The sequence below is a fragment of the Hyperolius riggenbachi genome, chromosome 9 (assembly GCF_040937935.1).
Source record: "Hyperolius riggenbachi isolate aHypRig1 chromosome 9, aHypRig1.pri, whole genome shotgun sequence".
Taxonomy (NCBI): domain Eukaryota; kingdom Metazoa; phylum Chordata; class Amphibia; order Anura; family Hyperoliidae; genus Hyperolius; species Hyperolius riggenbachi.
Window position 1 is genome coordinate 257,345,130 of NC_090654.1, and position 24,674 is coordinate 257,369,803.

The window sequence follows — 24,674 nt, forward strand, 5'->3', positions numbered from 1 at the left end:
GGCCGTAATATGAATGACCGCTATAGCGGCGCTCAGACATTAATTTGGGCGTTATTGGACCCATTGAGCCCAAATTACTTGAAAAACAGTGTAATTCAGCCACCGGCAATAGCTGGAAGCCGAATTATGTCTTTCCCCGGAGTCCGCGGCAGCCTTGAGGGGGAATGGTAATTAACGCCGCCGGGACTTTTTCAGGAGCAGGGAGAGCCGTTTTTCAGCTTCACCCTGCGCCCAAATTTCTTGGAGCTGTTTTTGCATGAATGCGTTATCTGGGGCTTCTTCCAGCCTCTGTAGGTCACGTGTATCCCTCGCTTCAGCTCAGGTCTTTTTCCAGGTCCCGCTGGCAGCCTCTGCAGTATCGTAGTGCCGATGAGTCGGCATGTTCTGCGCATGCGCAGGCAAGTATGCCCACATCATCGGAAGCCTACTACGCAGGTCTAGTACGCTACCTGTGATGTGGGCTCGAAAAAAGAAACAAGACAACATGTACATGGTAACTATACTGTTACAGCTATAGCGGTGCCAAGGTCCTGTGCGTTGTGCAGCTAGCGCTGAAATGACCTGCTTCGTTGACTCGTGCAGTAGTTGAATTTTGATTTTCTAATTTTGTGTTAAAACCGTCCTGTTCATGCTTGCTGGATCATTCCTGTTCTCTCACTTCTGCACATCAACTTGCTTATAAGGCTCACCTTTACTGATTCCTGTGCCTGTTTACAGGTTGTTGGAGCAGTTTGTGAACCACATCGAGGAGCTGAAGCTGCTGGATGAGCGGATACAGAGGAAGGTGGAGAAGTTGGAGCATCAGTGTCAGAAAGAAGCTAAAGAGTTTGCCAAAAAAGTCCAAGAGTTACAGAAGAGCAACCAGGTAAGTGGAGCCTTTCCAGTCACCTGGGCTCTGGTAACCTGGGGCCTGAGAAGGGATGGTCAAGAAGATACCATGCAAATCATTCTGATGTCATACAAATGTTATGCAAATTTATACAACTTGAAGATGCACCAGTAAAATTCTGCAGCAGTAAACTGGGAAGGATTCTCATTGATTTACTGATGAGTGGTGGACCAATGAGAGTCCTCCCTGTTGCTAGAGAGGATTCCTATTGGTCTTTTGCAATTGAATGGGAACCTGATGCTCATGCCTGGGTTCCAGGCTATAGACTTGTGCTTGTCCCATGCAGTGGGATCGAGCGGAGCTAGCGGAGGACTGTAGTGATGGCGACAGTGGAATGCATGCACATCGGTGAGTAGTGGGAATGTGTCGACAGACACGTCACAGGACACCGCATATCTGCTCAGGTTACGCTGTGAATGCACCCTTGTGCATCTGGCATAGTGGGATCCCAGCCTAAAAAGTCTGCTCAACTCCAATCTCTTCTAATGAAACAATCCTCTATTACAGGAAACATGACAGAAATGTGGAGCGTCGGTGTACCCCACCGCTCTGCCACAGCTCACACATTTCTGGCCCTGCTGGGTCCTTAGTCATGGTGCACTGACAAGCTGCATTTGTGTCATGTGATTTTATGATTTCCGCACTGGGGATCCTTGTAGATCCATTGGAGGCGTATGTATTATTCCGCTGCCGGTGAGCTGGACACGGAGTGAGTCAAATGACGGCTCTCCCTGCTGCCGCTTAAATTCCGGGCGGTGATAAATACTATTCCCCCCCTCCAAGCTGTAGCAACGTGGAGGAAAAGGTAATTTGGGGTCTGGCGATTGCCGAAACCCCGAATTACCCGTGTGCTGGGTGCACACTGTAGCATTAATACTATATCGGTGCCTAGTGCAAAAATCACCTGCTTCGCATTGGAGTAAGACCAGTGTAACACGGAACGTCGCAACGTAAAATCTGTGCATTGTTTACAGTGCATCCAGTGTGATCTAACAGCGTGCGGCCTCCCAAATACTGCATGCAGTGCGTTACCGGCAAAATGTGCATGTTAACAGTGAAGCATATTTTTCACTGACTGTAGGCTTCACTGCATGCGGCGCACGCATAGCATATGGTATTATTTTTCTGTTCCGTTGCGTTCCTGCTTTTACAGGTAACACACTGCCCACTGTGACCGTAGCTGAAATGAGTAGTATTTGAGGCCTTTTGCTTGCTTGGCTGCACAGTGCTAACTTGTTTTGTCAGCATTTATTCTGCAGCACATATCACTGGGAAGTGTTAGGAAGAGTTAGTCAGCCCACGCTTCCTGCAGCAGGAAGATCGTCCTCTGTCCTCACAGCAGCCAAACTCACAGTAACAAGAACAAAACAACTGGTACAACAGTCTGGGACATATCAAAGAAGTACAGTAAAGACTGGTGAGAGGTTTCTGGCTTACCATTGTGACAGGAAGTTAAGGTGGCCGTACATCTATTGACTTGGCTGCCGATCGACCATCCAATTCGATAATTGTTATCAAATCGCATGAAAATCGGTGCAACCAAGAGCATGCCCGATTGACAATGCAACCAATTTTGGGCAAGATTGGTCAAATGTATCAATCGAACATGCTGCAGGATGTCATGGTCGATCGGGTGCGCGGTGGTAACAGCGAGCAATATCTGGATGAACATGACGAATCCCCCGACGCTGTCCCCGTAATGTAAAATTTGCCCACCTGGTGCAGTATAATTTATCTTTCCGTGTCTGCCACTGGCTCCAGGCTCCTTCCGCAGTCCGCATACATGGATGACACGTGTATGCAGATTGTGGGCGGAGCCAGTGACGGACATAGACAGGTAAAGTATACTGCATCGGGGGGGGGGATACATTTTACATTAAGGGGACATCGCTGGGGGGCGGCGCGGCGGCAGATGCATCACAAGGCTGATTTCCAAGAGCTTTCCTTGCAGAAAATGGTGGGGAAATCGGCTTGCGGTGTGTGTGAGCAGCCGACGGATCTCTCTCCAATCAGATTTGATCAGAGATAACTCCAGTGTTTTCCCCAGAATTTCTAACCAGCCGGGTGGCATGAAAAAGTAGCCGGGTGGGGAAGTAAGGTCATGTTGGGTGGAGTTGGAGGGTGATGCTGGGTGCCACTACTAGGTAGGGAGGGGCAGGGTGGATCGTGTTGGGTGCTACTTGGTAGGGACGAGTGTAGGTGGAGCATGCTGGTGCTTTCGAATGAGGAAGTGGGTAAGGAGGAATCACACTGGGAACTACTGATGGGGAGTTACACTGGATGATTTCGCATGCACACAAGCTTGTTGCTTGTCTATGTGCTAAACAGCATGTACTACAGAGGGGGGGGGGGGGGGGGCAAAGGACTGGGAAAGAAAAAACAAGGAGGAAAGTGTGTGAGAGACAAAAGTAAATGTATGAGAGGGAGAGACAGACTAAAGGTAGAAGAAAAAAATATGTATACCAGTGTGGAAAAGAAAGGAGGGGGGGGGGGGGGGAAGGGGGGGCAATAACAAAAAAAAAACAATGTGTGGGTCAGAGAGGAGAGGATTGCAGCACTACCATCTAAATATGAATGTAATACAAGTAAGAATGCAGCACTCTCACAGCTCTTACTTGCACAGCACACTGCAGGAGGTCTGCAGCCAGGTTTACATCAATGCAACATCTCCGAGCAGAGCAGTTGGGGAAGGACAGCAATATAGTTGTTGTAAAAATGTCTGTCTCCTCTCCTCCCAGCAAAGTGCATCTGAAAGGGGGGCATGCCATAGAGGTGACGCTACACCAGGCACAGCAGCAGAGGCAGCTAATGGCCATCAGTCACCACCTTACCAGGGATTCACAGATAACCATCTGCCCTGCAATGCTGTCTCCTCGGCATGAGCGAGCGCTGCTCCACACTTCCCTGTGCTATGACTTCTGACCTGCGAGGCTGGAACACATGCTGGGAACTTTGCTTGGATGTGAAGACTGGCTGGAGGAGGAGAGCCCGTGGTCTGCACTAGTCACGCAGATCGGGATTCACTAGCTACAGCTCCTTTGAAGTTCCCGCGGTGCCTGTAACTTCAGTTACCAGACTCTCCCCGCCCCTTTACATCACGGAGGTGCAGGAACTGAGAGGAGAGCAGAGATAGTGTAAGTGACAGCGGCTGGCTCCAATAACACACAGCCGCTGCTCACTGCATTGAATGTGGAGGAAGAAAATCTGATGCACGCTGTAACCACAGGTGGGCGGAAAGCTGAGACCAGCCGGGCGGAAAGCTGAGACCAGCCGGGCGCTCCGCCCGGGTAATAGGCTCTGGGGAGAACACTGCACTCTGTCTCTTGGTCGATCTGCCCATACATTGGGCATCTTTAGTAAAAGACGTTGGACCCAGCACTCCAATGAAGACAAAGCGTGTTCTAGCTGATAGGATCCTGTTGCCCTTCTAGGATCAGCAACAGTACGAGTGTCAGCAGCACTGCTTTAGACAAATTAGCACTTTATTCTAAAGCACTGCTGCTGACACTCGTCGTACTTGGCATCTTTAGTAGACCTCCCTCTAGGCAGAAATATAAAATTATGCTGGGAATACACCACGAGATTTTTTGGAGGATAGATGGTTCGATAGATAATTTCCGACAGGTCCGATCTGATTTTCAATAGTTTTTATGATCGATTTCTCATAGAAGTGAATGGAAATCAATCAGACAGTTAGAGTTTGTTCACACTATGAGCGTTTGTTGATTTTTTTTTTTCTTTTTTAAGTGCTGGCGATTTTAGAAATCACTGTAAAAGCGCTTGTGCAATGATTCCCTATGACAGTGTTCACATGTGAGTGTTTTGATTTTATTAAAATCGCAAACGCGATACATGTACCATTTTCTGAGCGCTTTGGCTTAATGGAAGGTATAGGGAATTCGCAAAGCACTTGAAAAAGCGCTTTGTATAGCGATTTCCCGAACGCTTTTATGAATAAATACATTGTATTTCTTCATTTCCGGGTTAAAGAGATCACTTCCTGACTGACACTAGGAAGTGAAAAAAATAATTGCTTAGACAAGCGCTTTTCTAAGCAAAAAGCGCTGGAAAAATCGATAGCGCTGGCGATTTATAATGCGAACAAAGCCTAAATCTGCTGAAAAATCTCTGTGTATTCCCAGCATAACAGAGGTTCCAAGATCTTCCCATTGGTTCATTGTGGGCCTCTGAAGCCTTGCATGTCTCAGGACTGTATAGACGTTTAGCTATGCAGAGGATGGCCAATGGCCCGTGTAACTACTACTGCTTCTGGCCCAAATCCACTTACATTTTCTATCCTGTCCGATCAGTACTTTCCATCGATTGTTGGTTAAAATGTAATGATTGGACGGTTTGTGAGAATTGATTCCCATTACAGTGATTGAATCTGTAGGGAGTCTAATGGAAAAAAATCAACTTGTGTATTGGCAACCTTATGTGAAGGGAATAGATTATAAAAAGGTCAATATTTCGAGATGAAGGCTGTAAAACTAAAACAATACATCATTTAGCTGACACAAGAAAAATTCAAAAATAATTTTTTAAGCTTTTATACACAAAATGAGACCGTGGGATTCAAAGAAAATCTGATTTATGAGTAGAACTACAGATACAATTATTAATCTTATCCGTTTATTTTCAGTTCAGGTGTGCTGCAGTTCAAGTGGGATGGGAAGGGAGCATGGAATGCAGGCTTAGCAGTTATAAAGTTTTATCTAGAGAAGCACTTTAAAGGGGCAGTAACATAGTTAGTGCCCCAATCGTGTATGCAAACTCCTTTTTTGTAAAATGGCTCCTTATTATGCCCCCCCTGCTGGTTTGAGTGACTTTGCTGAACTGTGCAGTACCAACAGGATTTTTTTTTCTTTTTTTGCTACAGTAACAAGCTTATCTCAAATGGCAAGTAACAGAAACTTTCCATTTCAGTTAAAGAGACACTGAATCGAAAAAAAAATTATGATATTATGATTTGTACGTGTAGTACAGCTAAGAAATAAAACATTAAGATCAGATACATCAGTCTAATTGTTTCCAGTACAGGAAGAGTTAAGAAACTCCAGTTGTTATTTCTATGCAAAAAAGCCATTCATTTCTACGACGTCGTGGAGAGGGCTGTCTTCTGACTTTTATTATCTCAAGTGTTTTCTTTTTCTCTGCCAGAGGAGAGGTCATTAGTTCACAGACTGCTCTGAAAGAATCATTTTGAATGCTGAGTGTTGTGTAATCTGCACATATTAGAGAATGATGCAATGTTAGAAAAAACACCATATACCTGAAAATAAAAATATGAGAATATTTTCTTTGCTGCTAATCTTCTAGTATTTATTCATAGTACACAACCAATTCATCATATCATATTTTCTTTTTCGCTTCAGTGTCTCTTTAAGATAAGACACTGACAAGAAGGCCATTGAATAACTTCTCCTTTTGAAAAGCTTATGCTGGGGATACACGGTACATTTCTGTACCATGTATCGACCAGCTGATCCAGCCAGCTGATCCGGCCAGCTGATAATATTCAGCTGCTCCGATCACGCTGCTCGACCCGCGCCCGTCCGATCCCCGGCGGACAATGGCAGGGAATCGAGCAGCTGATAAGGAGCGCCGGCGGGGACGAGCGGTAATCGATCCGCGTGCATGCGCGGGGACGCGGCGGGAGTCGATCCGGCGGCTAATCGGCCGACTGATCGACCCGTGTATTCCCAGCATAACACAGTGATGTAAGCCTGTTATCTAGGTGATGTTGAGGGACAATAATCTATAAAATAAGCAGTCGATTAACACTGAGATGGGTTTAAAAAAAAGAAAAGAAAAGGGCAGAAGTGATGTCACTTTTGGCATCACAGAGAAACAGTAAATATGGAGACCAGCAGAAATAATCTTTTCTTTTTTCATATCAAATTGCTCTTAAATCTGAAAATGAACACTAAAAACAAGATAGATAAGCTAAATATATAATTTGCTATTGGATGATTTATTGTATTTGTTTCAGTTGTTTCAGTAATGGATATCTCTTCATGGCATAATCGCATCCTCTGTGCCCTTTCAGGTAGCATTCCAGCATTTCCAGGAACTGGATGAGCACATCAGCTATGTGGCCACCAAGGTGTGTCACCTGGGCGACCAGCTGGAGGGCGTGAACACTCCGCGGCAGCGAGCGGTGGAGGCTCAGAAGCTGATGACCTATTTTAATGAGTTTCTGGACGGCGATCTGAAATCCGAAGTCTTTAACAACTCTGAAAAGGTAAGAGCTGCCAGCGGGGCGTGAAGTGATTGCAAGCGGAGGTGCCCTAATTGTTCAGCCTTGTGCTGGTCGCACTCGCGGCCGCTGACAGAATGACTCATTACGGTTTAATTGTTCACAAGTGCGCGCTTACGCTTTTACCCCGCCGGGCACTTTCAGGTTTATTTATCAACTCGGCATAACTGTTCAACTCGATGTCTGACCGGCATTATGGGTAATTCAACACGCTTGTGGGACACATCAGGCCTTGTAGAAGGTTTAGCAGTTATTGGATATTTTTTTTAATACAGAATCTTAAATTTGTCTCGACTGTTTAACCCATTTGTGTATTTATTGAAGAACATTAACGTGTACCCGAGGGGATTTAAAAAAAAAAATATACATACCTGGGGCCAGGGCTGTGGAGTCAGTCGTGGAGTCGGGCAATTTTGGGTGCCTGGAGTCGGAGTCGGGAAAAAATGCACCGACTCCGACTCCTAATGAATTTGTAACTGTAATTAAAATAAAAAATATGATAATGTTCTATTTCTCAGATAATAGTCATTAAAAATAATGTATATATACAGTATATATACAGTAATAGCTGTGCTTAGTCCACAAAAATGAAATAAACCAATCAAAATTAGTTACTTGTGCTGCTTCAATAAAGCAGTCCCCTTATTTTTAAGGTCAGATATACATATCTGATTGTGACTGTATATATGATGTGTACACAGGAATCTCTTATATATACTAAATAACATCTATGCTGTAAGAATAAAGCCTGATGTGTAGCTATGTGACTAATAGAGATGGTCAACGAGATGGAAATAATTCTGCATTGATGCTGATTTATGCAAATGTATGCACTCCCTTTGCTGATGAAATAAAATAATTTGATATGTTATTAAAATTTGGTTTGGTGACTACAAATTAAAGGGTAACTGAGACGGATGAAAAGTAAAGTTTTATCCATACCTGGGGCTTCCTCCAGCCCCCTTCAGGCTAATCAGTCCCTCACTGTCCTCCACCACCCGGATCTTCTGCTATGAGTCCTGGTAATTCAGCCAGTCAGCGCTGTCCGGCCGCATGCCGCTCCCACAGCCAGGAACATTCTGCACCTGCGCAATAGTGCTGCACAGGTGTAGTACGCTCACGGCGGAGTGTGTTCATGCGCACTACGCTTGACTGACTCAAGTACCTGGACTCATAGCAGAAGATCCAGGTGGTGGAGGAGGACAACGAGGGACTGATTATCCTGAAGGCGGCTGGAGGAAGCCCCAGGTATGTATAAAACTTTAATTTCATCTGTCTCAGGTTTACTTTGTTACACAGTAGTACTATACTCTACATATGCACTCCCCACAGAGCTGCAGGGAATCCACTGAGAATGCTGTGCACATTGAACATAGAGGTGTTGTCTGTTTACAATCTCCTCATTCCCCTGCAGAGTACCTGCACATCATTCTTACATGCACCCACACTTGATAGATGTTCTTTGTTCCGGTTGTACCTTTTACAAGTACTCTTACCAAGGACTAGTTTTAGTCTAAAGGGAATAAATATAGTAGTCTACATATCCTTCTCACTTCAGTTGTCTTGTAAAATTCCTAAGCGTTGGCAGTTAAGAGACAAATTTCATGTTACATACTTTTAATCAACAAAATTGTAATATGCAAATTAGAGGAGTCGGAGTCGTGGAGTCGGAGTCGGTGGAATCCTAAACTGAGGAGTCGGAGTCGGTGGATTTTTGGACCGACTCCACAGCCCTGCCTGGGGCTTCCTCCAGGCTCATCGCTCCCTCGCCGTCCTCCAGCACCATCTGGATTCTCCTCAGTTCACCCGGGAAAGTCTTCCAGTCAGTGCGAGCGTACTCCAGCCATGCTCCTCCTCCTGTGGGGATCCTGTAGCTGGGAGTTTTCTGCACCTGCGCAGTAGTACTGTGCAGAACTCTTCTGGCGACAATGCTATGCATGTTCAGTACGGCCAGGCTGGAGGACTTTCCTGGGCGAATTGCAGAGGAGCCACGAGGGAGCGATCAGCCTGGAGGGGTTCGGAATAACCCCCAGGTATGTATAACTTTTTTTTAACACTGCAACACCCCCCCCCCCCCCCCCCCCGATTCCTTTTAAGTGCTTTGTTTATAGGGTTGTGGGATACTGCTTGATTTACCAGAATGCTGTGCAATGTGAAGCCCAGCCTGTTTATAAAGGGATAACGTTACTGTATTATTGTGAATAGGGTACAGTTGTGGTGTGCTGCGGTCCTTTTGTGTTTCCTGCTGCCCTGATTGGTTCACACAGACGCTTGCACGTTGTTTACCGCCAACTGCTCCGCTTGTCGTTAAAGAGGAGCATTCTGGGAACTTCAGCCTAAATAAACATACTGTCATTAAGTTACATTAGTTAAGTTAATTAAAATAGATCAGTAATATAATCTTTTACCAACCCTGTTTTAAAAGAACAGGCAAATGTTTGTGATTTAATGGGGGCAGCCATCTTTTTGGTTAAAAGCAAGCGACTGGGAGCATGAGACACAGCTCCAACTGTCCTGTGTCCTGATCACCTCTCCCAGCTGCGTGCGCTAGGCTTCAGATCTCAAATTCAAAATTTAAAAAAATAAATTTGCGTCAAAACAGCAGAAGGAGAACAACCTCAGAAATCCCATCATGCTTTGCACAGCATCAGGGGAAAGTGCCCCGGCAGTTTTCTTCTGTGCAGCTAAAAATGAGGCGTGGGTAAGAAAAACAAAGTTCTAATGCTGTGAAACTGTTAAACACCAAGCCTATTCAGTGCTGCTGAGAAGAGTTTTAGTCTGGAGGTTCACTTTAAGGGCCCATTCACACTTGCTGATCGCAAAACGCTAGCGAGTTTGCTAGCGTTTTGCTCTGGCGTTTTTTGGCGATTAACACCAAAAAAGCACCATTCGCACCTGGTGATTTTTTTAGCAATTACGTTTTGTGCTTCTATAGCACTAAACCGCGGTCGCCGGGAAATCACCTAAAAATGGTGCAGGCTACGCGTTTGCATTTTTGGGCGATTTGCGCAAATCAGCCAAATGAGAACGGGTCCATAGACTTTTATTACTGTAGTGCTCTGAAAAGCGCTAGCATTTGAGCGTTTTGCCGAAATCGCTGGCAAAACGCTCAAGTGTGAATGGGCCCTAAGTGAAAAAAAAATAATTGCCCATTTACTTACCTGGGGATTCTTTTAGCCCCATGAAGTCCTCCCGGTGCCTCGCTATCATCCCGCATGCTGAAATTTCTCCGATGTCCCCCTCTGTAAGCCGGCCAACTGTTTTTTTACCTGAGCTGCATCTTATCAGTTGTTTGAACAATAGCAAACAACTTGTTTTGGTTGTTTCAACAACAAAAGTTGTTAATAGTGCATTGAAAATACCTTTTTGAGCATGTATATTAGGCTTAAGCAGGCCGAATGACAAGTCGCCCACCAACTGCGCCTCCTCTGTCGCTCTCCCGTGGCTGGGCAGTGTTCTCCCCAGAGCCTTTCAAGTGGGTGGGCCGCCCACCAGAGTGAGAATGTCCCTCCCCAACAGCATCACTATGTTTGAGACCCCCACCCTTCCTCTATTAGTAGCAGCTAGTGTTAACCCCTTTTCTCCTACCAGTGTGATTCCACCCCCAGCAGTGCCCAGTGTGAACACACACACACTTACTTACACCACCCAGTAGCATCCGGTGTGATGTTCTGGGGAGAACCCTGGCTGGGAGCATTCTGTGCATGGGCAGTAGCAATTTTTACATGCTGTGCAAGTGCAGAGCGCTCCTGACTATGGGGAGACATTGGACGGGGCGAACGGCATGCGGCCAAGCCTGAGGCAAGCGTAGAGGGAACAGAGTGGTCTGGGCTGACAATGAAGGATCAGGAGGACTTCAGGAGGCTGGAAGACGCCCCAGGTAAGTAAATGGGCAGTTCTTTTTTTTCACCTAAGGGTTTCTTTAAGCACTGCCCATTCAAGTGGATGGAAAGTGCCGGTACACGCTTACAGAAAAGCATATGGGCAACTGCTCAGACAGGCTCTTTATGGTGAGATCGCCAAATGTCACATGACGACAGATAGTGATCTCGCCAAAGAGGTGGAACACCTCCAAGAGGACAGGATAAAGACTTGCAACATATGGTCTAATCCTGTGGAGGTGAGCTGTGCCCTCTGCGTAGGGGATGGGGGGGGTGGGAGCTCCCCGGGGACCTATACTGACTGGGAGGGCGTGGGGTCAGTTAACACATGTAACCTGCTATCTACACATCCTAGCACAGAGGACCTGTATTTAAGCCCTGTACACACGTTAAATTTAAGTTGGCTGAAATGTTCAATAACGACTGCATCAGCTGATAATCGCTTGGTGGGTCAACTCGGACCAGCGAGACTCAATCCCTCATGCAACAGTTCAGGGCTAAGTTCTGTTTAGACACGTCACTAGCCTGCAGGCTAGCGATGCATTTTATTGCTTTGGAGGGGGCGGAGGGACAGCGTGTGACACACGATGGATAGGAGGGGTCCGGAGGAGAACCGTGGCCTCACTCTATCTCTATCCTCACACACTCTCACTCTATCTTTATGACTGACCCTGATTCTTCTCTATAACGCTGTCATCATTCTGATTGTGTTGACAGATTAAAGAAGCAGCAGATATCATCCAGAAACTGCATTTAATAGCGCAGGAGCTGCCGTTCGAGAGGTAAGTAATTTCTGGTCTACATACCAAGAAATAGAATGAACAGCCATTTCACCAATTACAGCAAATGCCATAATCTCCCAGAATGCTTTGCCTTTCTCAAGGCTCATACACACTTCCAACATAATGCACAACCAGCCATTGCTGTTTACACAACATGTACGTTCACACACTCCAACCAACTCGCATAAATACTGAAAAACTTGCAAGTGAAATGACAAGCTGCACAACAAGTCTGCATTCTAAAACAAAGTTGTTAAAATGACTTGGCCAACCTGCAAGATAGTTGTGCAGGTTGACCCACTGGATGGATCTGGCAAACCACCTGTTATCAGTAGCTTGTCTTGTTGTTTGCCAGGCGTACACACGCCCAACTTATTTTCCAACAGACAAGTTTAAATGATAGTTGGGCAGATTGTTTGGACTTGTGTACGCCTTTACTGATAAACGCCTGTAATATCTTGCCCTGTTTACTAGTAGTATATAAATGTGTGTAAATAAACCATGAAACTCCATGCAGATAGGAGAAACTAGTGCATCATGGCCACTAAAACTGGCCATATACTAGGCCGATTCCCTGCCGATCGACAGCAGATTCGATCACTGGGATCGAATCTGCTGTCAAATCGTTAACGTTAACGCTAAATTTCGATCTATTTCGTCCTGAAATAGATCGATTCCGTCGATCACTCCATGCGGGAAATTACCATCGATCGCCCGCGGGTAGGCAGCGCCGCTAGTGGCGTTCGAGTGTCCAACGACCGATGCAATGCAGCTTCAATACATTACCTGATCTGGGCGGCGCGTATCCCCCCGGTCAACGCTGCTCCGTTTCCGCACTGGCCTCCAGATCCAGCAGGCTTCACTTCTTCCTGTCCCGGCAGGAAGTTTAAACAGTAGAGGGCGATCTACTGTTTAAACTTCCCCCAGCCTGGAAGAAGTGAAGCCTGCTGCATCTGGAGACCAGACCTGAGCGGAGAAGAGGACAGCGGAGACCTGGGGAGTCGCGCCGGCGGAGCAGGTAATGTATGCGGGGGGAGGGGGGGAGCGGCGGCAGCACCACCACCACCACCACCACAGATTGTGAGCGGTTTCAGGCTGAAATCGATTCACAATCTGTTTGCAGTAAAGGCAGCCATACGATGCCTCTCTGATCAGATTCAAACAGAGAGGGATCTGTCCGTTGGTCGAATCTGATGGCAAATCGACCAGTGTATGGCTACCTTTAGCCACCACAATGAGGTTTTGTTTTGTTTTTTTCTGATCGCTGTGTTTTTCTTCTTTCAGGTTTTCAGATGTAAAGACGAAAATAGCAAGTAGGTTCCGTACTGTGACGTATTGTGTCCAGTTATGAGCTGTGACTATTGTGCAGGGCTGACGAGACTGCTCTCTCTTTCCAGGTAAATACCACGAGCTGGAGCTGCAGTTAATCCAGGAGTTCTCGGCTGCTCAGAGAAGAGGAGAGATCTCTCGTATGAGGGAAGTAGCGGCTGTACTGCTTCACTTTAAGGTAGCTGAACAGGACACATCCCCTTCCTGTTATGTCACAAGTCCCGCCCTCTAGGACTGCCTTTCCTCCCTCAGTGTAGAGTATTGACAGTTTTATCTTTATTTAAGACATGAAGGTACAACCTTTGTCACAAAGCACAAATTATTGACACGGGTAGGACTTTTCCAGACAGGACTGCTGCAGATTGAAATTAAAGCGCACCTGAACTCTGAATTTTCTCTCTGCTCTTAAAAGATAAGCAACAGCATAATAATCTGTACAGAAAAACATTTTTTTTAAAGTTGTTACAAATCCTGCAATAAATCTGCAGTGTTTCTCCTTCCTGCTTTCATGGAAGCAGACATAGGGTTAACATCCTGTGTTTACAAATTAACTGATTCTGCTGGGGCATTACAGATTCCTGAACTGACAGCTTAGAGATCAAATTACAGTTGTGGTCAGTCACAGATGAGGGGAAAATAGAAAAACTAAACTCTAAATACATACAGGGTAGATCTCTCCGTGTTTTCCTTATGTCCTTTGCAAGAGTTCAGGTCCACTTTAACGGAAATAATATATGTAGGTAAACTTAGTTAGGGCCAGGAACCACACTTGCAAAACCATTTTCCCCTGCGATTCCCCCGACTTTTGTGTTCGCGTTTATTCCGACCGTTTTTTCGGGAACGTTTCCGTGGTTTGCGGCGGCATGTACAGTATGCAAACATGCATGTTGTGTGGAAAAAAAACAAAACAAAAGCTGTGCAATTTAAAAACGCACAGAAAAACGAACTATCTGATTATGTGTACAAGGTGTAATTTTAATCATAAGGGAGAGAATAGAATTTGGGGTGTTTGAGATCTAAGGCCTATGTAATTTGATTATTTTTTTTTTCAGCGGCTAACTGAATGAAAAACAATAAAATTATTATATTCATACACTCTGTACCAAAACACTTGTACAAAAAAAACTCTAAGTGACTGAATTGAAAAGAGAATACATCACAGCTCTCCCTTGTGGGGAAATCCCAACTTACCGGATCTCCTAACAATCCCTGATATAGTTTTCTGGCACAGGCATGGCATCAAATATGCAACGCAATTGTATGCTGAAGGCTCCTTCAAAGACTTTAATACATTACGCATGGAATTTAGCCTCCCTAGACATGCCCTTTTTCGCTACTTCCAATTGCGACATGCGATGCAAACGCAGCTAGGGTTGGCAGGAGTCTCTCTCGAACCCTCAGAGCTGGAGAAAATATTACTAAAAAATGAACACACAAAACAAATAGCCACCTTATATAGCTTCTTGAATACTAAGGGGAATGACAGGAAGGTCCAGGCTCTTAGAAATCGATGGTCGTCCCACGACCCTGGACTCACCACGGAAAAATGGTCAGAGCACACAGAGTTTTTTAATAGAGATATTATTGCCTCACACAATAAACTTATAAATATTAAATGGCTTAACCAAGCATACATCCATTAAGACTAGCAAAAATGAGTCCAGCTCACAATGACTACTGCTTTAAAGGGGAACTGAAGAGAGAGGTATATGGAGGCTGTCATGTTCATTTCCTTTTAATCAATACCAGTTACCTGGCAGCCCTGCTGGTCTACTTCTCTGCAGTAGTATCTGATTAAAACCAGAAACAAGCATGCAGCTAGTCTTGTCAGATCATACTTATAAGTATGAACCACTGAAACACCTGATCTGCTGCATGCTTGTTCAGGGGCTATGGCTAATAGTATTAGAGGCAGAGGATCAGCAGGGCTGCCAGGCAACTGGTATTGTCTAAAAGGAAATAAACATGACAGCCTCCATATACCTCTCTCTTCAGTTCCCCTTTAAATGTAAATCCCCCCCCGTGCCGACTTCCTACACTGTGTATGGAACTGCCCCTTGGTCAACGGCTACTGGAAATCGGTCATACACTTCCTAAGAGACACTCTGCAACTACCAGTAGCATTAGATTTGCAGTTATGCTTGCTGGGAATTGTGGGTGATATCCCCTGTAGTAAAGCTCAGGCGACCCTCATTAGAATTCTTCTTTTTTACACTAGGAAAGCCATCTCCTTGAAATGGAAATTATCTACACCCCCGTCCCTAAGAGACTGGAAAAAACTGGTGAACTCCGCTCTCCCACCATATAAGATCACTTATCAGTCAAGGAACCAATTCAAAAAATTCGATAGAATATGGTCCAAAAGGGTAAACGCTTCGGAAACCACAATCCCCAACCTTGACATTAATGTGGCCATTCAAGATCTACAATGGATCTAAATTCGTTAGAAACAGGTCTATGTAGATGGGTACTCATGACGCATCATATAGTTGCTGTGAGATTTGATTTGACTGTTATATGCATACATATTTTAAGTATAATTTTGTACTCTTGCTGGATACTCTTTATCCTTCATGTACTGTTGTTTTTGAAAATTAATAAACACTCTTTTAAAAAAAAAAAAAAAAAAAAAAAAAAGAGAATACATAAATCGTTGCCTTAGGGACTCAGCTTTTAAAATATATATGCCATGATGGTGTATTACTCTTATTTTTGCTAATAAGGGCGGGCTTGTAATCATTGATAGTGTGCAATGAGAAAACAAAAACCACAACATAGAAAAATACCACTTTATTTCCAAATAATATATCTTCACCATACTTATAGGGACATAATCTTGTGTAGGGAGATAACCAGGAAAAATAGGCAGATAAAATGTGTGGGTTTTAAGTACAGTAACCTTGTTTATTTTAAAAGTATAGGGGATGGAATTGGAGAAATAGTGCATTTTTGCATTTTTTTTTCTTGTTTTTCCCTTTGAAATCTATAGAATGTAAAGTAATTACTGTAAACAAATGTCACCCCCAAAAAGCCTTATTTGTCGCAAAAAAACAAGGTATAGATCATTTTGTTATAGTTATGCCAATTGAAAAAGTTATTGGTGATTGAAAGGGAAGAGCGTTTACAGGTGGAAATGGCTCTGGCCCGTTAGGGTAAAAACCCTTGGGGGTGAAGTGGTTCAAGCGACATAGTTTTAAGAAAAGTGTTATTAGGCTTTATACGTTTTTCAGTTGTTTTAAGCTATACCAGTTGCCTGGCAGTCCTGCTGATCTTTCTGGCATCATCTGAAGAAATCATATAGCTAACCCAGTCAGACTTCAGCTTGAGACATCTGAATGCATGCTTGTTCAGGGTCTATGGCTAAAAGTATTAGAGGCAGGATCAGTAAGGCAGCCAAGCAATTTGCATTGTTTAAAAGTAAATAAATATCAGCCTCCATATCCCTCTCATTTCAGGTCTGCTTTTTTAACCACTTCCTGCAAAATGGTTGTTCGCATACATCTTATTTGTGCACCTTCAGTGCAAATAGGAAGTTATTATAAACTTCCATTGTGCCTGTAAGAAACTATACGTTGGTTGCTATTGGCAACAACACAACAAACCTTTATTCCAGCAACTCAATAGTAAGGAGCTGCAAACACGACTCATCACAGCAAGCGGTATAGGAGATAGAACTTCTTAGGCGTCTTCAAAGTTTCAGGTGTTTATTCAGTAAACAGATATACAGATACTCATCTATAATAGCTATCTCAGCGAAGCAATTGATCTGTAGTACGTCTTCTTGGCGTTACAGGCTCTTGGTCCCATTTCTGGTGAATGGTAACCAGTCTTTATCTTCTGTCTATGCTAAGTTGCATCTAGACTACGTATATATGTATACAGCATACTGTTATAGAAGATGACAAGACATAAATAAATAGAAGTCAAGGGTTGAAGCCAGTACAGGAAGCAGAAAGTGGCTCTCGGGAGCCTGTCCTCGGCTTAAATACCTAGCCCTAGAGAGTTAACTGTGACCTCACACATCTCCTACTACTGGCTACTAGAATCATGTGATATAATGGCAGGCACATGCGCACACGTTTATGCCGTTCAATTCATGGCATGAAGTGGGTAATGGCCTGTTTCCTCTTGTGTATGGTGTGTATCGCCAAATCGTACACTGGCACGTGTTTCAATACCCTCGATGTGATATTATGCTGCATGTTGGCCGTGCATGCTAATCGGACAGCAGACTTGCATGCAAATCACATCACAGCATTGTTTATGTTATTTTTATAATTTAAAGAGTATCTGTTAAATTTAAAAAAATTCTCCTGGGGGGTACTTGCCTCACGAGGGGGAAGCCTCTGGATCCTAATGAGGCTTCCCCCATTCGGGGGTATCGGCTACTGATTGGAATGAAGTTCAATTCTTGGTTACGGTTTCTTTAAGTTACAGTATGTTAACAATAAGCTTTGCTGGTTTAAGTAGAACTGATGCATATCCTGTTGTCTGTTCTTTCCTCAGGGCTATTCTCACTGCGTTGACGTATACATTAATCAGTGTCAAGAGGTAAAGTATATAATTGATAGCAGGCCGCAAGTGATAACTGTAGGATGAGTGAAGCCCTCACAGTGATGTGTGTTGTCTGTATATTATAGAAGGCCTATATGAGGAATGACATATTCGAGGACTCGGCTGTCTTGTGCCAGCGGGTCAACAAGGAAGTTGGAGAAATCTTCAGCAACCCAGAGATTATCCTGGCCAAACTTATACAAAACATCTTTGAAGTGAAAATTCAGGTATGGCGCCTATTTAATGCTTTCTGGCCTGCATAAGAGTAGAATGAAAGCCTTACCCCCAAGAAATCATATTACAGCAAAGTCCCCATTACCCTGAACTCGGGCAACCCGAAGTCTCAACTAACCAGCATGCCTGATGGATTACGGGGACTTAGTTTTTGGGGTCTTGCAATAATTAAAATACTTATTGAGCCTCCAGCGACGTCTTCTTCCTGTAGATCCCGGTGGCTTTCCAGCAGCCATGCACGACTCCTGGCGAGCCATGCAAGGAGGACCCTTGAGAGCCACTGGGAGCTACACGAGGGGTTAGAAAATGTTGCTAGAGGATTGTTAAGTAACTTTTGCTGCACAAAGGAGGGGTGGGGGGGAGAGATGGTTTGTGCTTTTTAGGTTGTTTGCTCAATCAACCAGCAAGCACATGTATATGGCATCAAGCAATCCCTGCCGGTGCTGGGTACCAAGGACTCTGATGTATTTAACCAGTTCACCCCCAAGGGTTTTTACTCTAACGGACCAGAGCAATTTTCACTTGTCAGTGCTCCTCCCTTTTATTCCCTAATAACTTTATTACTACTTATCACAAGAAAATGATCTATACCTCGTTTTTTTCACCACCAATTAGGCTTTCTGTGGGTAGTACATTTTGCTAAGAATTTTTTTATTCTAAATGCATTTTAATGAAAAAAAGACAAAAAAAATCATTATTTCTCAGTTTTCAGCCATTATAGTTTTAAAATTAAACATTCTCCTGTGGATAAAACAAACACATTGTATTTGCCCAGTTGTCCAGATTATTAAACCATTTAAATTATGTCCCTATCACAATGTATGGGGACAGAATATTATTTTGGAATATAGGTGTTATTTTTCTGTTCTGTTTTTTTTTGTTCTGGCTATAATTACCAGCCCCTAAGTAATAAATTAAAATTCATTTTCCCCCATAAAATATAGATTAAAAAAAGCTGAGTCCCTAAGGCATTTATTTATTTTAAGCTGATTTTTTTTTTTACAAGTGTTTCCTTTTGGAGGGGGAGTGTTGGAAGTGTAATTTTATTAATTTTATTACTCATGTGTATGTACTTGTAAATGTATGTATTTTGTACGTGTCATATACTTTTTGGCCACAAGATGGCGCTAGTGAACACTCGTTATAGTAAGTGTTCACTTTTTTTTTTTTTTTTTTACACTTATTTGTTACATTTCCTGTTTTTGTGAATGGACGTAGCCGCTGTTAGCAGTCACATCCATTCACTCCAGGCACTGCGATTGGGTAGAGGACCCTTTGGTCCTCTTCCCCAATCCTTCAGCACGGGACCCCGACGGAAACGGCGGCTGTAGCGGCGCGCACACGGCGGTAGCAGCGGCGGGAACGCGCGACTTATTAATACGTCATGTTGCCGTTAATAGGGTAAAGCATGACGTTTTAATACGTTAGGATGCCACTAAATGGTTAAGATATGGATAGCATTGAATGGGTTCAGGACTTTTGGATTCTTATTGCTGTCCTGTGTCCCCATATATGAGAATTTCCATGACTTCTTGCCCAGACAGGAAATGGGAAATCTCTCCAAGGGTAACTGAGGCGGAAGGATTTTTTTTTTTTTTGGAAAGTAGGTAAGCATTAAAGAGAACCCGAGGTGGGTTTGAAGAATGCCATTAGGACACAGAGGCTGGTTCTGCATACTATCACCAGCCTCTGTGTCTGTACTGTGTCCGCCACAGGCCCCCCCTGCGATCTACTGTCCCCCCCATAAAAAACCCGCCATGCTAGCGACATGCACCTTGGGACAGTAGGGAGGGGGGAGGGTGTCCTGGAGCGGACACAGTACAGATACAGAGGCTGGTGAAAGTATGCAGAACCAGCCTCTGTGTCCTAATGGCATTCTTCAAACCCACCTCGGGTTCTCTTTAAAGAGAACCCGAGGTGTGTTTAAAGAATGTTATCTGCATACAGAGGCTGGATCTGCCTATACAGCCCAGCCTCTGTTGCTATCCCAAACCCCACTAAGGTCCCCCTGCACTCTGCAATCCCTCATAAATCACAGCCATGCTGTGAGGCTGTGTTTACATCTGTAGTGTCAGTCTCAGCTGCTCCCCTGCCTCCTGCATAGCTCCAGTCCCTGCCCCCGTCCCTTCCCTCCAATCAGCAGGGAGGGAAGGGATGCAGGCGGGACTGGAGTTCTGCAGGAGGCGGGGAGAGCAGCAGACTGACACTATAGAGATAAACACAGCCAGCTCTGACAAGCTGTTTGTCAGCAGCGTGGCTGTGATTTATGAGGGATTGCAGAGTGCAGGGGGACCTTAGGGGGGTTTGGGATAGCAACAGAGGCTGGGCTGTATAGGCAGATCCAGCCTCTGTATACAGATAATATTCTTCAAACCCACCTCGGGTTCTCTTTAAGCAGGCCATACAATAGTCTATTACTTTTAATTGATATCTGATTGATCATCTGATCAAATCTGCTACAGATCAGTTGATACAAACAAAAACAAATCCCGACTGGTGGTCTGTCACTAGAGCTATTCAGTGTAGACTCAATGGGCGCAGCAGTGGATCGTCTTATACCTGTCCTCGGCGCAGTTCAGTGTCTTTTCTCCGTGCTGGCTGCTTCCTCTCTTCGTTTCCGTGTCCCCGGGACCCAGTGCAGTTTCTAGGCTAAAATGCACTCAGGGTGAGGGTGTAAAAATTGCGCCCCCCCGGTATAGGTAGCCAGCTATAGGTCCCCCCCGAGTATAGGTGGCCAGGCGTAGGTGAACCAGTAAAGTTGCCCCCCGTATAGGTTAGCCAGGTAGTTGCCTCCAGTATAGGTAGCCAGTATAGTTGCCCCCAGTATATGTTAGATAGGCAGGCACCCCTCCCCCCGGTATAAGTTAGATAAGTAGGTGCCCCCAGTACAGGTTAGCTAGGTAGGTGCCTCCAATATAGGTAGCCAGTATAGTTGCCCCCAGCATAGGTTAGATAGGTAGGTACCCCCAGTATAAGTTAGTTAGGTAGGTGCCCCCAGTATAGGTAGCCAGTATAGTTGCCACCTGTATAGGCTAGCTAGGTAGGTAGGTGCCCCCAATACAGGTTAGATAGGTAGCTGCCCCCCAGTATAGGTTAGATTAGGTAGCTGCCCCCCAGCATAAGTTAGACAGGTAGCTGCCCCCCAGCATAGGTTAGACAGGTAGCTGCCCCCCAGCATAGATTAGACAGGTAGCTGCCCCCCAGCATAGGTTAGACAGGTAGCTGCCCCCCAGCATAGGTTAGATAGGTAGCTGCCCCCCAGTATAGGTTAGATAGGTAGCTGCCCCCAGTATAGGTTAGATAGGTAGCTGCCCCCCAGTACTGGTTAGATTGTGTAGGTGCCCCCCAGTATAGGATAGATAGGTAGCTGCCCCAGTACAGGTTAGATTAGGTAGGTGCCCCCCCAGTATAGGATAGATAGGTAGCTTGCCCAGTATAGGTTAAGTAGGTAGGTGCCCCCTCAATGGCGGGGGGAGCCAGAGCCGCTGGGAGGGCAGCCCGACCTCTTCCTCCCTCTCCTCTCCCGGCTGCCCTCCATGCTCCCCCCTCGGACTGCAGCAGAGTTAGCGCGCAGGGAAGCGCTGCTATACACAGTTACTCACCTCCCTGGATCCGATTGCCGCTCACGCCCTGCTGGTCTCCTCTCTGCAATGTAGCCTGATACACACGTCACGCTGCTTCCTATGTAAACAGGAAGCAGCGTGTGTATCAGGCTACATTGCAGAGAGGAGGCCAGCAAGGCGTGAGTGGCGATCGGATCCAGGGAGGTGAGTAACTGTGTATAGCAGCGCTTCCCTGCGCGCTAACTCTGCTGCAGTCCGAGGGGGTAGCACGGGGGGCGGCCGGGAGAGGAGAGGGAGGAAGAGTTTGGGCTGCCCTCCCCGCGGCTCCGGCTCCCCCCACTATCACAGCGCCCCCCCTTCCTCGGCGCCCAGGGCAGCGTCACGGGCCGCACGGCCGTAGAAACAGCCGTGCCGGGACCCTTGTGATATAACTAAACACTAGAGGTCTCTAGTGGTCACGTAAGTTACTTGCCATGCTGCCCCTTGTGTCTGTCGTCCTGCTGGAAAGCAGAGATCAGGACTACACAGCGAATAGGTGAGCTACATCCTGCAGCCTGGGGAGGGGGGGTAGGGGACCAGGAGACCGGGCAGGTGCACAAAGATTTTCATGCTGAAATTGGTTGAAAATCTGTGTGGAGTAATTTGAGCAGATGGATCCCTCTCTGTTGGCCATATCGACCAGTGTATGGCCAGCCGTAAACTCCAGGGCTTGTTTGTTTTTTTTGTATTGTTTTTTATTTTTGTATTTATTTTCTTACCATTTTACTGCCCCCCCTTCCCCGGGCTAGTTGCTTTATTGAAGCCAGAAAGACAAGACACTGTAGCTGGATAGTGTACTGGTTAAGGGCCTCGCCTCTGACACAGGGGACCATGGTTTAAATCTAGGCTCTTCCTATTCAGTAAGCCAGGACTTATTCAGTAAGGAGTCATTGGGCAAGACTTCCTAACACTGCTACTGCCTATTGAGCACGTCCTTGTGGCTGCAGCTCTGGCGCTTTGAGTCGGCCAGGAGAAAAGGGCGATATGAATGTTCCCTGTCTTGTTCGTGGTTCTCAACCTCCTTTATTCTAAAATGCACACAAAAGATGAGTTTTGAGAAGAGTTGCGCTTTATATTTGCTATGAGACAATTCATTTGGTAAATACATACATTAGGGGCTAATGAGACTGGCGCAGGCTTTCAAGAACGTTCGGTCTGCCCGCCCCGGGCCATTAATTAATCCCATGCTGCATCCCATTCGCGATCGACTTCACCCCTAGTGGTTTGTCTGGCAGCCTGATCAACCATGAGATTAGAAAGAAGTTATTTACATTAAGATGAAAAGAAAACACGACCATTCATAATTTTGTTTATGCCGCCTGTAACGAATTGTACAGGACACAGATAATGTTTCTTCAAGCCGACCGAGATTGTCGTGTTTTTTTCTCACTTTTTTGTTTTTCTTTTCCTGGTTTTACTCTAGAATTTCGTGAAAGAGCAGCTGGAAGAATGTAGAAAATCAGACGCCGAGCAGTATCTGAAGAATCTCTATGATCTGTACACAAGGTAAAAATTGATTTGTTTGGTAAATTTGACAGCAAAATTAAGAGGCGAGGGAGGAAGGTGGGGGCTGGCGATTATCTGGGTTATGGCTGCGGGCGCAGCACGGCTGGATCTGCTGTCACAGAATATGGAATAACTGCGCTCTTATTCATATTGTTAATTGTTTTTGTATTTTTTTTCCCCTCTGAATTCTTTAAAGTGAACCTAAGGTGAAAATAAACTGATGAGATAAAGAATTATATTCATCCTCCTACTCCTAAAAATGACTTTTTTGAAAAGAATAACTGTAAAACAATGGCAAATTGAATCGAATCGAGTCCCGATCGGACATGTTGGATTTAATCGGATCGTAAATAGAATCGTAATCGAATCGTATCGTGTAGATGGGGCTTTAGGCATTAAATGCAAAATCATTTTTCTATTGCAGGGTGTACACAGCAAAAAAGGGTGCTAACAAGGCAATTCAAACATTTAAAATCAATCTTACTTTTTTTTCTGATAGGTTTTTCCTCCATATGCCCCCAGGCTCTATAAATGTACGCAGACGCAAAAGAGAAGTGACATGCAGGCTGAATCGGCCTGATTGGCTGAAGCCTCTGTCACTTACCTCTCTGCGCTGCGATTGGCCACCTGCTCTCCCCTTCACTGCAGTGGATCTAGCTGCTGTTAGAGCGCAGGGAGGGGGGACAGAGGCCATCTCCTGTCTCTGTCCTCTGCCCCCCTCCTCCAGTAGCATGTCCACTCAGTCTCCGCCCGCCTGCTGCATCTGCCGCCGCCGCATTCCCTATCTTCCCCACACTGAGCAATGGGGAAGGATAAAGGAGGTGCACACAGACTCGCCTAACGATGGTTCCAGGTGCTGCAGTTTCCCTCAATACTGTCTGCACTGCCGCCGGCGGTAGTGCAGAGAATAGATAACACCACTATTAGGTAAGTCTGTGCCTGCTCCATTTAACCTCCCTGGTGTATGGGGAGGGGAGGGGGGGAGGAAGAAACTACCAGTAAGAAGCAAGATGGCCCCTGCCCGGAGGGGGAAAGTTTAGGAAGAGGATTAAAAAAAAAAAAACGACATCTAATAGGTGGACAGTGTACTACATCTGTTATGTAAGTAGAGCAAGTATTTATCTACTTACATGTGTATTTTTTTTATAGAGAGGGCATATTATGGCTAACAGTTGTTCTTTAACCACTTCAGCCTACAGCTTCGAAAATCTGATGCATCCGAGCAATGTTCACCTCCCATTCATTCGCTAATAACTTTATCGTTACTTATCAAAATTAATTGATCTATATCTCGTTTCTTCCGCCACTAATTAGGCTTTCTTTAGGTAGTACATTTTGCTAAGAGCCACTTTACTGTAAATACATTTTAACAGGAAGATTAAGATAGAAATGGAAAAAAATCATTATTTCTCAGTTTTTGGCCATTATAGTTTAAAATTAATACATGCTACAGTAATTAAAACCCATGCATTTTATGTGCCCATTTGTCCCGCTTATTACACCATTTAAATTACATCCCTATCATAATTTATGGCGCCGATATTTTATTTAGAAATAAAGGTGCATTTTTTCAATTTGCGTCCATCACTATTTACAAGCTTATAATTTAAAAAAATTCAATAAGATACTCTCTTGACA

General features: G+C 45.0%; 1 protein-coding gene across 1 annotated transcript in view; it reads left to right on the forward strand.

The window, feature by feature from the left end:
• EXOC5 (exocyst complex component 5) overlaps positions 1-24,674 on the forward strand; it is a 59,774-nt gene that overhangs the window by 9,154 nt on the left and 25,946 nt on the right. The window contains exons 3-10 of the mRNA XM_068254374.1: positions 718-865; positions 6,939-7,133; positions 11,747-11,811; positions 13,096-13,124; positions 13,209-13,318; positions 17,647-17,691; positions 17,781-17,921; positions 22,954-23,036. Of these exons, the coding sequence (XP_068110475.1) occupies positions 718-865; positions 6,939-7,133; positions 11,747-11,811; positions 13,096-13,124; positions 13,209-13,318; positions 17,647-17,691; positions 17,781-17,921; positions 22,954-23,036 (816 nt within the window). The remainder of the gene's footprint in view (positions 1-717; positions 866-6,938; positions 7,134-11,746; positions 11,812-13,095; positions 13,125-13,208; positions 13,319-17,646; positions 17,692-17,780; positions 17,922-22,953; positions 23,037-24,674) is intronic.